General features: G+C 41.6%; 1 protein-coding gene across 1 annotated transcript; it reads right to left on the bottom strand.

The window, feature by feature from the left end:
* Positions 1-4117: 4117 nt before the first annotated feature.
* DEPDC1 (DEP domain containing 1) lies at positions 4118-15739 on the bottom strand. The gene is made up of 12 exons (XM_081010951.1): positions 15611-15739; positions 14126-14391; positions 13521-13671; positions 12845-12960; positions 11410-11540; positions 10442-10489; positions 9529-9669; positions 8274-9125; positions 7416-7588; positions 7029-7205; positions 5842-6027; positions 4118-4259 (listed from the first exon to the last, which is right to left on the bottom strand). The coding sequence occupies exons 1-12, from the start codon at positions 15656-15658 to the stop codon at positions 4119-4121; spliced, it is 2430 nt and encodes an 809-aa protein (XP_080867077.1). The 5' UTR covers positions 15659-15739; the 3' UTR covers position 4118.
* Between the last annotated feature and the right edge of the window lie 402 nt (positions 15740-16141).

Genomic DNA, 16141 nt, shown 5'->3' on the forward strand with positions numbered 1-16141 from the left:
TCTCACCACAGGGTGAACTCTCCTATTCCAATACCCTCCCAACACATGTTGGTCACAATTCAAAGAACTATGCTTGCAATGGATTAAGCTTTAACAATGAAAATCACAGAATCAGGAGTCCAGCTTTACTGCTGTTTACTACTGCCCTGCCACAATAATTTGCGGATTCTTGTTAGAATATCATGCATGCCCCATAGGCAGCAGCAGCAGCATGTGAAGACTGACTCTTTGCTTCTGATAAATTTGCTAGCTGCAAGAATCTAGTGACATTATCACACTTTACCGGGTTGACATTTAAACTCTATGCAAAGCAAAGCCCAGGGAAAGGTACTTACTGGCTGGCCATTTTCTCCCTAGGAAAGGATTTGGACTTCCCTGAGCCAAATGCAGAGTACGGCAGTCGGAGATGTGTGCTGGGTATTTATATGAACGTTAGGTCTTACTGACGGGAGCAACAGCTTTATGGAAACATATGAGCCAATCAGCTGGGCCCTGGGGAACAGAAGCATCTTTCACCACTCAAATCCTCCCGAAGCTTTATGAGATTTTGCCCCGCTGCTCAAGAGAGGCCTTTGAATGTTTTCCAGAGACCTAAATCCCCATGCAGAAGTGGATTACAATGAAACAACAAGGGGAAAGAAAGTGGACTATAGTCACACAGCCTGTAACGTGCTCGCTGCTTGGCACAAAAGCTTTGCCCCATTACCCAAACCTCCAGCTTGGAGGAACTGGCCCTCGGCACACTGCTGGCTCCAGGAGACTGGACTACACAGGCTGCCAGATGCCCCATTTTATGTAACAGAGAGTCTCTGATGGACACGAGAAGCAGAAGATTGTAGAAGCTGCCAATGGCATCCGTATTTAACCTGTCCTTAAATCCAATCACAGCTGTGTAGGTTACACTTCATTATACACCAAAACAATTTTGTAAAGTTCTATTTTAAAAGAGGAATCTCTGCCTCCTCCCAAATTAAAAAAAAGGTTTTATTAAAAACACTGCATCTGTATTTGGACAACAGCACAAACACCTTTGTCAGTTATCTGTTCAGTTTTTAGCATCAGAGCAAGCAATGTGTGGCCTCTGAAAGTGCATTAGAAGGTCATGCATGGGCTGTAGCCATATAACTTTTACTCAGAGTCGACCCACTGAAATTCTTAGTTCTATGTGATGAACGTTGGTTGGTTTCAACTCCTTGTTTCATTTTCTCAATTTTGGCAGCAAGCGATTTGCCCAGAGCAACCTTTGCCAACCTGATGCATTCAAGATGTTTGGGAGCACAAGTCCCACGGTGGCTGGAGCTGCGAGAAGCTGTAGTCGAAAACAGCTGAAAGGCACCAGGGTTCGGGAAAGGCTGGCTTGGAGACTATAAAAATACACAAATTATCATACTGCATTGGACTAAGGCATGTAGGCTTTGGGGCTATACAGAACTATTAACCATAGCTCTTAGAAATAGACTATTGTATTTATGGGAATAGTACAAGTTAAAGCAGATTGTTACTCTCTCAAACATTGCGAGCATTGTGCCTGTGTTGCAAAACACACATGGTTTCTTAATAGGTATCAGAGAAGAGAATATTACCAAACAAATCTTTAATTCCCAGTAATCGTTTTTCTTGTGCAATTAAGCTGCAAAGGCTACATTCTTATAGGTGTCTAAGCTTTGCTTATATGGAACTATAAAGTGTGGTAGGTCTGCCATAAAGAATATGACTTGAAAGCGTAAAGGACTCGGATAAAACATACCTGAAAATTATTTTCGTTGTTCCCGTTTGCCTTCCTGTTATTTTCCAAAAAGACTTTGAAGCCAATTCTGTGAAACACTGTTCTAACCTTGAAGAAATGCTCAGTAGGGCTGAAAACATTAGTTAGCTGCTGTATGATGGCTCTTGCAACTTAATTAACATTAATTAAATTTGGCGGAAGTGAATGAATCTCTGATATAAAAGGCACTGAAGGCATGTGTTGCAAGTGTAGCCAAAGGCTATAAAATGCTAGGGATCATGAAGAGAGGATGGGAATGGGCATATTAAATTATCAGGAATACTGGCACATTCCACAGGAAATATCTGTCACACATAAAAAGATAGAAATAGTGGCTTAGAAGGATTGACAGGCTCAGGGCTAAGAGTCAACATTAAGAAAAAAGGGATAAACCTATCAAACTTTCACATGGAAATGAAGGTATCTAAAAACCCAGTATGATAGCTACAGCCAATGTGTGATGAAAAATAACCCACGTCAGAAAAGACTCAGAATAAGCAGGTTACCTCACAATTATTGCAATAACTCAGAGCATCTTTGGTTTTTAGAACTGCCCCATAATAAATTATGCTGTTACAATTTGGGGCCTTCCATTTACCACGGCAGCCTTTAAACATTGCTCATACTACGATAATCTACTTTCAGTGTTAAGCGTCAGAAAAGGTACTCCATATAGTCTTCCATTTGCTATGATATTTAACTCCTTAAGTGCAATTCTGCATTTAGTTCCTAAACTTGCAGGTCCTTTCGCTGCAATTCAGTTTCAATGCACTTTCTGAAATACCCTTCCAAACAAAACACAAATAGAGTACCAACATTATGTCATTTTATTCAATAAGCTTCCTCTGACAGATATTTTAAAAATATAAAATCAATTAAATATTGACAATTACATGCTGTAAACACAAAACATTTACAACAGATAAACATAAAAAGAAAAGGAGAGGTGAAAAGAATCTGGGCAGTGTAGTCTTACTACAACACAGAATGGATTGGATCCAGAGTAACCTTAGTTGCACTTAGGTCCCACTTAAATTATATTAGTGATGACTTAAGATTTCCCCTGAAAACTAGTTGAATTTAACCCTTGCCGAAGGCCGGCGGGGGAAGGGGGATAGGATGGAAGTGTGCGTTTTCCACTGGAGAAGTGCTCTGCTGACTGGACATCCAATCTCCCTAAAAGGCCCCTCTTAGCCCCCAGGAGCCATGGAAGCAGTACGGCCATTGTTTTTCCCATTTGTGGTGGGATCAACTGGGAGTGACCTTTGATCTACTGCATTCAACCCCCTTCACTTGTACAGTCAACATACTGGGCTACCTACTGAGCCTGAACCTGCCATAATTAATTTCCCTCCCATTGAAACAGGTGGGAGGAAAGGTTTTAAAAACAAAACCAAGCCTGTCAGTATGGAAGGGTGATGGTAGCAACACCTTCCAACTCCCAACATGGCCAGAGCAAGCTGGTAGGGATTTGGAAGTGGAGATTGCCTGCTACGTAACTCTCCATCTCATCCCACTTAGGATTGCTCTTCTCGCATGGATCCAATTTACTGGCCTAAATGTAAAGAAAGAGAACCAAGACAGCATGGGAAGAAAAACTCAACACAATGGGACCAGTGACCCATTAACCACAAATTTCCAAATATTCCAGGACTGCAAATGTAACACACTTCGAACCATTGAAAGCAAGGCTTTTAATTACTTCTTTATGGCTGTTGAAGCCTTTTTCTATGAAAGGCTGGATTTGTGCAAAGCTGATCAGCTTTCCATCACTCTCTTCTGTTTAACACTGTGACACATGTTCCATGCCTCCTTGTTCTCCTGCCTCTTCTTGGTCGACAGTGGACCATGCAAAGTTTCAAGACAAGAGACGACCAACATACACGGTAAGTGCAAATTGAAAAGTAAAAGCTGTCGAATCAAGTTGCTTGCAAACCTATTGCTTTCACTCAAAAAATAATAATAAATCCTCTACTTTTCTACTTACAATTTCTAAATAAAAATAAAAATGCAGTACTTCTTGAAAATTAACACAAACACCAGCTTACTGAGGTAAAAGTATGCCCCATTTCTTGGAATGGGTTATAGCATGCATTCTCAATTCTACCAACTCCACCATCTCTTTCTTTTTGGCTACTGGTATCTGTACATTTTTGGTTACCCTTCATTTCACCCAACTCCACTCACACACAAATATTATCTATTTACATTGGTTGGTTTCTTTTGTAAACATCAATGTCATCATTTCCAGACTTTAGGTATGACAAGGGAACCCTGGGGCCCAACCTATTTTAGCACAGTTCAACAAATTCACATTTTTGTATACTCGCTCACTTAAATGTGGCTAATAAAATTAACTTCTCAGGGTACGAAGCTTTGGCTTTCGCAGGCTGAGCATTGGCTGCTTAATTGTGGGCCTGTCTTCAAACAGGATGGCTTCACTTTCTGTGGTTGGAAATCTGTTTCGATAGATCTCGGGATACTCTTTCTGAAACTGAGGAAAAAGATGCCATGTTAGTCATACTGAAGTTACAAAAAACAAACACAGTGCTACAACCAAGTAAGAACTCTTATAAAGACAGTCAGGGGTGAGCAGGGAGGTGGCCAAGTTTGTTTTATTTTCTATTTATTTTATTTATTCAATTTTAACATTCTACTTTGCTACAAAATACTGGCTTAAGACTTCTTGCTATCCAGAATGAAACAATTCTTTCACTGGCAACCAGCTAGCTACAGAGTAGGAACTTTAAAGCGCCATGATGTCCTTTTGGCTGAATTTAAGAAACAATTCAAGCCCAACAAAGTCTCCATTACTACAAGAGAGTACAGAGAATAGTAACAACAACTTGGTGATTTAAAAGCTGCTTGCTTTAGAGCTGGACTCCAGTCATAAGACTTAAAAAGTTCTGGGACAAGTACAATTTTGTGTAGGGGGTTTGTCCAGGAAAAAACAAACAAACTCAAAGGTTTCTGCAGGAGAACAGAAATCCTCTGTATTAAGCTTCCAAAGATATTGTACTTTACCCAAAAGTAGATTACAGTAAATTGTGTCAGGTGACCTTGAATAAACCAAACTAAACACTTACTGAGGGGGGAGGGGAACCCCTACTTATTCAACCTAGCATGCACTTTTTCATAACAATTGCAGGGGTGTTATGTGTCATTTTAGAGTACTAGTAATATCAAAGCAGAGACCAATTGCAAAAACAGCATGTCCACCATTAACCCTTTAAGCCTGAAATCCTTTGAAGACTAATTGGAGAGCAAATCATATTGGACAGTGGCATTTATTTCCAAGCCAACATGCATAGGATTCGGCTGGTGAAGGAGGGATAAATCTCTACTGCAGACTTGCTCTTGATCCATTAAAAAAACGAAAAGAATCCCCACCACCACACACCCCTAGTTTGCAAAATGCATTGCCATTCAGCCAGACATCTTGAGGTGGGCTAGATATGATTCTGCATGCTGTAGCCAGGGATTTCAATCCCATAAAAGAATGCCATGTCCTCCCATTATGGAGTTACAACACAGTCGCAATTGCACTGGCAAAGCAGCTGGCACAACGAACACTGTAGCACTAGAAAGTCCCTGTTCATCACAGCTGGGATGGGGGCGAATTTTGGAGATCGAGAAGAGCAGCCACCTACACCTCAGCAGAAGTTCTGGTGTACCATAGGGACATCTGCTTAACACAGATAAGTGCCTAAGCAGAATGCTAATTAGCAGCAAGATTAAAGTAGCAACCAGAGCTGTTATATCTTTGCCCGACTTGCCGGACCTAAGGTGCCACTCAAACCTTTGCGGTACAAGCCTTGTTTTCACCACTACAGCAGAAGAGGCAGCAGTGATGGGGCTGTAGCAGGCTTCAGAAACAGATGCAGCTTTTTTAAAAGGAAAAAGAAAAGATGCCGCTGAACAGATCCCTTTGTTCTTCACACTGCAAGCACCCATTTCCAGGCAGACAATTTTCATCTAAATGAGATTGCCAGAGGCAACTTAACTGTCAGTTCTGAAAACTAAATGGCTACCTGCTTCACAAATAATGTTGATGCAGGTTTAACATCTTCTATTACCTGCTTAAGCTTCTTCTTCTTGTCTTTCACACTTAATTTTCTGTCCTTAATGACGCTTTCCAGAAGCTCAGCAACTGCTGCCTGAGAGGTAAAAATCTTTTGTGCATCAAATTCCTGAGAAGTTATCCTCTCGCAGTAGGAGTAAGTTGGAAATATGGTGCTCAGTTCTTCCCCTAGGCACTCCATCTGCAAACAAAGATAATGTCAAGTTCCAGGCATTTTACACAGAGTTGGTTTAGTGCATCTGTTAAACAGCAAGTGCTCTCAGTCTGACGCTCCCAGTTCCAATCTAAGCCAGGGATGCACTGAATGGGTTTCAAACCAGGATTCTCTCAGCCCTCTCTCTATCTGCCATATGTGGATGATGATGATGATGATAATAATAATAATAATAATAATAATAATAATAATAATAATAATACTGACCTACTTATAGAGGCTGAAACTCCCAAAGGGTAAGATACCAATGAACAATGGAATCAAAGTATGATAAAAATATGACCTAATTTTCTGAAACCACAGAAGTACCCAGGGCCATTGGACTCAGAATTATAGTGCAGAGAACAGTTATAGTATGAAGTAACATAATGAAAATTTGATTCCTGTCAATTAATAATCAGGTCTGGAAGTCCACGGAATTCCCTGAAGACCAAACTGAGTACAGTGGTCCCTTGGTTGTAGAACAGCTTGGCTCCCGAACGCTGCAAACCTGGAAGTAAGTGTTCTGGTTTGTGAACATTTTTCGGCAGCTGAACATCCGACGCGGCTTCCTCGGCTTCTGACTGAGTGCAGGAAGCTCCTGCAGCCAATCGGAAGACGCGCCTCGGTTTTCGAACGGTACCAGGCGTCGAACTGACTCCCGGAACGGATTAAGTTTGACAACCAAGGCACCGCTGTAATAGCCAGAAAGCAACCAAACGATTTCTACAGAATCTTTGCTAGGAGCCAAACTATTACAATTGCCTGAAGATATGGGAAGAATAGTACCTCAAGGATGCAAAACATCCTTAAGTTTAAGGGGCAAGAAATGTCAAGTTCTGCATTTTAAGTAGGAGCCTTAAATAGTTAACTAATGTGTCCCAAGATCCAGGCTGAGAAAAAAGACAGCAAGCTCAGGAGTTAAGATCTCTGACTCATAAGAGTTTCTGTTTGAAGCATGAAGCATGAAAGGCAACCTTTTCCCTCACCTGAGTAGTTTTTAAAATTTCTAAGTGTTCTTGTACGGCCACTTGTAAGTAAATCGGGACTTCCAGAATTTCTTGGTGATGATCCATTAGAAAGGATACTAATCTTATGGCAAGCAACTCATCAAGATCAACTTCTTCTTCACAACACAATATACATCGAGAAAATGTCTGTATCATCTGGAAACATTTAAACAAACTGGTTAGGAAACAAAAGAATTGTATTGTGGCAATTATTTGGGAAAGAATGTGGTATCATGTTCCTTCCCAAGACATATCCCCTTAACAGTAACAATGGCACAGAAGGGAAGACTGATAACATTGGAAGCCTAAAATTTCAGTTGTACAATGGAACAACTTAAGAAAAAATTGGAAAGCAACGCATCTTACCAAAGACCTGGTGCCCACTGCATCATGAAGTCGTGGCATATCAACATTTTCACATATTCGAGAGATCATGCGCATCAAGAGTTGAAGTTTTCTGCGATTTGATGGAGGAAGCAATAAGCAGCAGATCTGCAGTGCTTCAATAGCAACTCTTTCTAAATGAGATTGGAGCATCTCTAGCAAATTAAAAATTGGGGACAGACATTATTCTCAGTAACTGTATCAAAAGCAGAATTAGCAATCCTGCACGTTAATTTCCCTGCATAACACAAAGTAATAGTTTTACGGTAATTGATTCTACTTCAGTTAAGAAGTTAGTTATGTGCTCTATCCTAGACTTTTGTGCTAAGATCCTGAAGTCGCTTCATTTTGCTCCAGCAATACAGGTGAAGAGCAAATGAAAACGAAACGTTATTATTTTAACACTGAAGTGTGCTAAAGTCCAGTTACATAAAAACGTCTAGCTGGTTGTTTAGAAGTTTAGAGACTAGACGAGTGATTTAGCAGTCCGTGCCCAACAGCAGCTTCTCTCTTTTCTCTATATGTTGTTTGGAAGAGTTGCCCAGTAGCTACGCGGGTTACAAATATGCTGAATTACACAAATATAACAGCACTGACAGAAGAGCACACATACTTGGCATTAGCATGCACTACAGAAAATACTGATGCTTGCATGGCAAAATATTAGTTTTTAAAAATTACTGAACCTCAAAGGCCCTAGGAACCGTTGTGACAAATCTTGTTGAATACGTTTAGTCATTTAAAACCTTGGGGTTTGTGCAAAGGGAAAAAAAAGGCAGAAAAACAAACTAGTTAGTAAATATAAATAAATAAATCCCATGCTCAGGAAAGCAATCTTACTTGTGCCAGTCAACATAAGGGTGCTGGGGGGAAGCGTGTTTTCTGAAAGTTGTGTTGCACTTTTGCAGAGTCTTTTACTGATGGCCATATCAGAATTCCCAGGTTTATTTCCTATTTTAGTAACCAGTGTAGTGGTGCTTTGGGTTTTTTGGCCCAGATGGCCCAAAGGATGTGGTTTCACCGTGATCTCTGCAACTGGAACATGGGCACCACACCAGCTAGAGCTGCTATTTCCACGTAAACTACGAGATCTGCAAAGTTGTTTTGATTTGTAGTTACCACTAGATAGCTCTTGGTCTGGAATACTTGCTGCGGAAACTCTCTTGAAGCCACATGTTTGTTTTGGGCCAGCGACATCTGAACAAAGATCCAAGAAACAGTCTGGATTACGTGCAGAGTGAAACAGCTGGTCTCCATTACTTGCGAACGGTATATGAACTCCAGTTTCAGAAAGTGTTTTTAGTCCATCTTTACTACACTTGCCTGAGGCGGTATCTGCAATTCCCTCCAAAGAGTAACACCTTGCCTTAAGTTTGAGAGGCACAGCTTGTTCATTTTTCAGTCTTGAAAGGTCCTGACAACTTCCACCTGCTAGTTCATGAATGGTGGCATGTTCACAAGGCAAACTATCATGCTGCAACTTTTTATCATGTCCCTTTTCAGCTGTACACTTTACAGAAACTGTTTTGGAAGCCTCAGCTTTGTCCTTTTCGCCAGTCTTGAGCAAACTTAGCAGAAGGCATTCGGTTGACTTGAAAGAGTTTAAGGGTGGAGTTTTTGAAAGAGTCAAGTCATTCCGTACACTAGATTTTCCACTGGATCTATTTGGAACTGCGATGTAGCCACACAAAACTATCAGAAAATGAAATACAAGTTCAGATGCAGGCGATGTGACAGGGCAACAAGACAAGCAACACAAGTCAGAAAAGTTAAGTCAGAAATGTTAGTCATGTTGAAGAGAACACTTGCTCAGTCAGAGGATATTCAAAAACATAAGTGCAACAGATAGCTCAGATATGCAAGACTAAGGACACATAACAAGCCAGTCTGTGTTCAGCATTCAGTGCAAAGACTAAGAACAGAAAACCAAGTTGTTAAAATTTATAATAAATTACGTGTCCTATTAAGGCAGCCAGAGTTCACTCTGAAAATAAGTGATTTCCAAGTGAAAACCAAGTGATTTCGCTCAGTCTTAGTCCATCTTCTCAAATGCCCATTAAAGTTTGGGGTGCCTCAGAACTAGAGGAATACGTACCCAGTATATTCACAAATAACTCATAGTACTGAAATGTAAGCAAAGGTTCAGGAATACTAAGAAAATAGTCGGCAACTGTTTTGAATACATCTCGTTCAAAGCCCATGTACATTGGCTGGCTCATGCCATTGCTTCTAGGCCCTAAAATACAAAAGGAAATAAATCTCAGTAACATTGAACTTGACTCTTCAAAAATTTACAACACGAAACAGCACAAAGAGCTGTGTGTGTGTGTGTGTGTGTGTGAGTGAGAGAGAGAGAGAGAGAGAGAGAGAGATCTATCTTATGGGGCAGAGGACTCCAACCCCCTTTATGGTAGGGGTTAGCAGGCAGGATCTCCAGCAGTAGAAAGCTCAGAAACAGGCATTCTCAAAGGGGAGCCAGCCTAGGATTGGGCCCAATTGCTGCAGCTGGTACATGGATGGGGTACAAGCCTCCTCCCCCCATTCTGTATTCAGTGAGTGGCTGGTGTGTGGATGTGGCAGCCACTCTGCTGCTCTGAAAAGCCCTGACGGCAGGAGTTAGGATTTCGGCCATAACCATCATTATACATAATAATGCAAATGGAATTATCTTCCTGAGTGGCAAAAATAAAGTTAGTTAGTTATTCTGGCTGGGGTATGGTGGTGAATGGCCCCCTGACAAGACGTAACACAGCAATTATTTTAAGAACTGCCATTGTACAGATCAGGCACAAATTTGTGGTGCATTTATGGAATTACAGTGTTACTATTTTGCTCTTTTTTCGGCCTTAATTTCACTTATCTCATAAAATATTCTAAAAATCAGATTATTGGAAGCCCAGAATAAATAAGAGCCCAGCAGATGTCACCAATATAGTATTGGTATTTCTATTCTGTTTTCCATTTCTATTTCAGCACCTGACATTTCAAACAATGTGTGTCTAACTTACAGTTTGCCAAGCACTTCATAGCTGACAGTACCCAGTGAGGGAGGTCTTCTGCAAGGAAGGGGGTAGAGGAAGGAAGAGACAAATTGACCAGTTCCCATTATTATTCTTAAGACTTCACATATTCTTTCTATTTGTCCTGCTTCATCCATCATCTAAGGGCATATTCTGGAAGATATAACATCTCACTTTAACCCTCATGCTACCCATGAGACATAGCTGGGAATTAGAACAAGAGTTACCAGCTGCTCAAGGTCACATTCTAAAAAAGCTTCATGGTTAATTTTCTAGTCACTGCATCACACTAGCTAACCCTTAGCTGACATAACCGGTTTTAAAACATGTAGTTTGAGAAGAAGGAAAAGTTCTAGACTTCCCCTTTGCTCCTTCTTCCCTTGTGCTAGGTTGTGATAATGAAGCATATTTACATTGAAGTTCTGCTGAAATTATTATGATTGCATTTATCACCCGCCTTTCACTAGCACATCCCAGGGCGGGTTACAATTAAAAACTTGAAACAGTTAAAACAGATCACAATCACACAAAACAGGGGGCGGGGCTCTGAAAACAAACGTCTCAGGTGTCAAAGGTCGGGCACATCTTCAAAATTCACTGAAAGCGGAATAGTGAAGAAGCCAGGCACCGCCCCCCCCCCATGGGGAGGGAATTCCACAACTTAGGGCTTCCACAGAGAATGCCCTCTCCCAGGGCACCCCGGAAACTTCTGAGGGAGGGGAAACTACCAAGAGAGCCCCCTCTGCTGATCTTAGCATCTGGGAGGGCCTGTAGGAAAGGAGGCATAGATCTTTCAAATTACTGAGGGCTTTATTAATTAATTAATTATTAGATTTTAATTATTAGATTTTAATGCCAATGTTAAATTACCAGACAGGAGAAATGCTGCACTTTCCGTAATATTTGAAGGGGGGTGGGGTGGAAATCAGGTTTTCAAATATATGTACAGGACTTGCCTGATTTGTCTTGCAGAAGAACAACGCCACGTTTACTTGTATTAGTCATGTTGTATATTATGTACCGAGGAACTATTTGTGCAGGGTGCAATACTTCGTTGAGTGATGGCATGCCTAAAATAGTTTGCAAACTGCAAGGAGGAAAAAAACACAACGCCAGATAATTCCAGAACTGAGCACATCACTTTGGGGGGTCTCTAAAGAAAACAGGCTTGCAAAAGGATTCAATATATATTGATGTTCAAACATCTCTGAAATGATAAGCATATCGTTTTACTGTGTTCTTAATGTTACTGCCTGCAAATCAAAACCAAGCTTTCATGAAAACTTCACCACTGGCTGATCACAGTAAATAAATCATAGTACAGGGGAAGCGGGGTGGCCATGTAAATCCACTTTAGTGCCTAGTTCGAAATGAATTTTCCTGTGGTGTCTAAGGCATCATAACAAGCAAGGATAAATCTGTTAAGCGCAGACAGGTAAAGGACAAGGACACTAGAGACCGGGCATCTTCAAAAGTCCAACAGAAGTTCCATGAAGTATCACAGAAGCCGTGTTCATAAGTAATGCTTAACTATGATTTACCACTATTTGCATGAGCTGCTGTGAGTTTTGGGCTCACACACTCCTCCCTCTGCTCATTATCAGCTATGCAGCCAGGAGGAGTTTGGCTGAGTTTAGTTTTGGTTTTCACAAAACCTGGCTTGGTATTACATATGAATCAGAGATGGAGTAAAGCAAACTGTAGTTAGTTAAACAAGCTATCTTCATTACCCATTAAAAATAGGTTTTAAAAGAAATTAACCAGAGGAGCTTATCATTAAAATATAAACAGGGCCAGAGACAAAGCACACACATTCTTCCCTAGAAGAAATAACTCTTCTTCCCAGCTTAAGCTACTACAATAATCCATGCACTTTTTATGTTTTAGTAGGACTAGTGCTCTTTAGAAATGCTAATATTTTAATTCAATTTGGTGTATAAGCTTGCTAAGCTCAAAGTTTCCAGTACAGTGGTACCTTGGAAGTCAAATGGAATCCGTTCCAGAAGTCCGTCTGACTTCCAAAATGTTTGAGAACCAAGGTGCAGCTTCCAATTGGCTGCAGGAAACTCCTGCAGCCAATCGGAAGCTGTGTCAGATGTTTGGTTTCCAAAGAATGTTCGAAAACCGAAACAATCACTTCTGGCTTTCGATCGTTCGGGAGCCGAAACGTTTGACTCCCAAGGCATTTGAAAAACCAAGGTACGACTGTACTCAAAATGCTCTGCCAGCTATAAAGTATACAACTTAAAAGGAGGCTTCTCCCAACAGAATGCTTTGAGAACCTCAGCTGACCATCAGGACACTACAATGATCTTTGCCCAAGAAGTTAACGATTCGATCCTTAGGCACATTGGGAAATGAGAGGAGTGAAGAAGACCATTTGTCACTCACTGTATCACAACCGTGTTTCTCCAAACTTCGTCTATGTCTGCTTGGGTTATTTGTCTGATGCACATATTTTTCCTGTCCTCTTCCATCATTTCACTTTTCACATTTTCTGTGCTCTCCTACAAAGCAGCCATAATAAAAGGCATTATAAATATGTATAGTCAAGACTTTTACTCAAGAGTTGGGAGAGTCATACTGTCTCATAACAACCGTTCTCCACCCCCATCCTTCCAGGAGTCTGGAAGCCAGAAGACCACTAATGGATGTTCCCACAATTGCTCATCAGTTAGCTGTTCCCACAATGTTTACAGCAATCCTGCAACACCATAACGTATTAGTGGGCAACTTGTAGCTTTCCCAGATGCTGTTGGACTACCGTGTTCATCAGCTCCAGCCAGCATGGTCATTGGTCTGGAGTTGGGTTCAAATTCCCACTCAGCCATGAAGCTCACTGGGTGACCCTGGGTCAGTTGCCATCTCTTAGCTTAGCCTACGTCACAGGGTTGTTGTGAGAATAAAATGGAGAAAAGGGGAACCATGTATGCTGCTACACTGAGCTCCTTGGAGAGATAGAAATCTAATAAATAAATACTCAGAAGGAGGTCTGTGTTCCATGGGTTTACTCCCAGGTAAGTGTGCATAATGAGTCATAGAATCAGAGTCAGAAATAACCTATTACCTTACATTCCCGGAATTCATATTTTTTGGGGGTTCTTCTGGAGAAATGTGGTAACTTAAATGTCTTTTCTGTCTGTTTAGAAATATTATCTGTCCTCTCACTCAACGGATACCGACGTGGCAGAATTTTCACTGGGGAAACTGAAGGAAACCTGTAATTTTAAAACACAAAAGCTCAACATTGAACAGTAGCGTCACAGACTATTTTGAAACACAGTTTGCATTTCAAAGTATTTGGGAAAGTGTTCATCACTCAAAAACACTTACAGTATAAAAGTCAACAATTTTCATTAAGGTAATGGATACATGTCACATACAAGTACTGAAACGTAGGAAGAAGATGAATTCTTTCGTTGTATGAACAGGATAAAGTAAGCCCAGTTTCCCAAGCAGTTTGGCACAAGCCTAGTGCATATTATATCATACTACTAGATGCTGATCTTATGTTACAGCTAATTTTCAATTCCATGTTACTCAAAGGTGGAAACTTAATAAATTAAAACCTCATTATTTTTGGTAGTAACACATGAAACAGGGGAAATCAAAAGGACTTTTGCATCCAGTCAACCCATTTTTCCAAGTTCTATCAATATGGTTATATATTACCTGAACAAGTTATGGTTGTCATCTAGATTCTCTGAGCCCCATCTTCCTTTTATATCCTCTATCACATGATTTTTGAGAAATTTCCTTAACAGCTGAATAGTTTGCTGCCTAGTAACTTCTGGACCAAAATTACTGTTATTCTTCAGTAATTCATGAAGCCAGTCGATTGCTTCTGTTGCAGTAAAACAATTCCCATATTTTTTGAAGTGTTGCCTGTGTTTCCTTCGTGGCATTTCTGCCCGAAAATATTTAGTAACTTCATTCCACTACAAGGCAGAAGTGAAATTTAGGTTTTAAAAAACAACAAGAATAAGCTAAGCAGAAGCTGCAGTTTGGAATTGGTAATGAAACAATAAGTTATCCATCACATAATGCACCAACGCCCAAATATACCACAAACCCTGTGCTGTTTATCAAGGAATTAATGCATGTCAGAATCCTCATTTCAGCCATAATGGCAATTGAAAATGTAGTAACATTCCTCCTTAGCTAGAAGGGTATTAACAAAGGGCTGATTACACATGGCAGTGCTGTGAAGTGTGGAATCTGCAGGTGTGCAAAGGAGGAGTCATATGATCACTCCACGGCTTCCTCAATATAGGCAAATGTTTTGTCCTGCCACCACGAATCACATATTCATTAACCACTAAACATATTCAAGGCCCCTTAAGGTGGAGTAGTAACCACTTTGTGTATGATGTTAAACATGCACTTCTAGGCAAAAGGGCAAACCAAATTAAAAATACCAGCTTCATCAGTGTGGAACTGGATAATTTTCTAAACATCTTTCGTGGCCCTAAATAGAAACCACTTCTAGGTAGTGCTGCATGTAGCAATCACACATGGAGGACTTTACACCCCATGTCCACGGGGAATCAATAAACTGTGACCCTCCATATCTTATTGGACTACAACTCCCATTATCCCCGACCACTTGTCATGCTGGCTGGGACCGCACAATCCATTATCATCTGGGGGATCACAATTTCCCCATCCCTGGTGTCCTTGGGCAAAGAAGCCAGTTGCTGCTTACTAGCATGTGGACAAGGAAGAGAAAAACCTCTGCATGCCATGACTGTAGCGTGCAAAAAGAAATTAAAACAAACCACATCCCTGATGGCTTTTAAACTGGTAGAACCCCACCCCCACCCCACAAACTGCCCCCACCCCCTGCCCAGTCTGAAGGTTTTCTCTATTTTCTTTGGGTTTAATTTTGTTTCATTGTGTGTTTTTTATTGGTTTCAAGCACCTGGAAAGGATGGGGGGGGGGGAAGAGAAGCTCTTTCGGGGCCCCAAAAGGCAACCTTAAAAAAGAAAAAGTTCTTATTAAAGAACAAAACAGACACGAAGACAAGCAGACACGCGAACTGTGTCACGTGTGAAGCCGCCCCAACCGCGCACTCCGGGCTTGCTAGCTAATGCGCCGCTCTGCATTCATCGCCCCGGGGCGAGTCCCTCCCTCGCCGCTTTCTCCGCCCCGCTTACTAGCTTGGTGGCTCGGTAGGGACCCGGAGACACCACCCGGCTCTCCATAGCGCGCCCGGACCGAGCGAGGCGAAGGCGGTGGCGAGCGAAGCCAAGCAGGAAGGCAACTGCTACCGGACGGTTTGAACGGCGCCCCGGAGCCTCTGATTGGAGGAGCACGAGGTCATGTGACGCGCGCGCACGCACGCGAAGGGCGGAAGGAAGGTGTGTTCTCACCAGGAAAGGAGGCTGGAGGTGGTTAACGGGCGCAGTTCCCGATTTTTCCCCTGTCAAGGAGGACTAGATAGCATTATAGGGCGGACGCGGGTGGAGTTTACCGGCCGATTTGTACAAGGGAGGGAAAATCGGGCGTGCTGAACTGGGGATAGGGTGGGGTGGAGAGAGATTATGGAGCTTTTTTCCACCGTCTCTCTTAAATTCCAGCGGCCAGGGATCGATTCTGTTTGCATGCCGCCTTTCCATCGTTAAAGTCACTCTCAAGGGCGGCTTGCAACCTGAAAAATAAAATTGCACAACTACAAACGTAGCAAA

The sequence above is a fragment of the Podarcis pityusensis genome, assembly GCF_964106645.2.
Source record: "Podarcis pityusensis genome assembly, chromosome: 6".
Lineage (NCBI taxonomy): Eukaryota > Metazoa > Chordata > Lepidosauria > Squamata > Lacertidae > Podarcis > Podarcis pityusensis.

Coding starts and splice junctions, on each gene's coding strand:
- DEPDC1 (XM_081010951.1), bottom strand. CDS start 15,658: ATGGAGAGCCGGGTGGTGTCTCCGGGTCCCTACCGAGCCACCAAGCTA. Junction 14,392..15,610: donor CCTACCGAGCCACCAAGCTA/GTAAGCGGGGCG, acceptor TCTGCCTTGTAG/TGGAATGAAGTTACTAAATA. Junction 13,672..14,125: donor GACAACCATAACTTGTTCAG/GTAATATATAAC, acceptor TTAAAATTACAG/GTTTCCTTCAGTTTCCCCAG.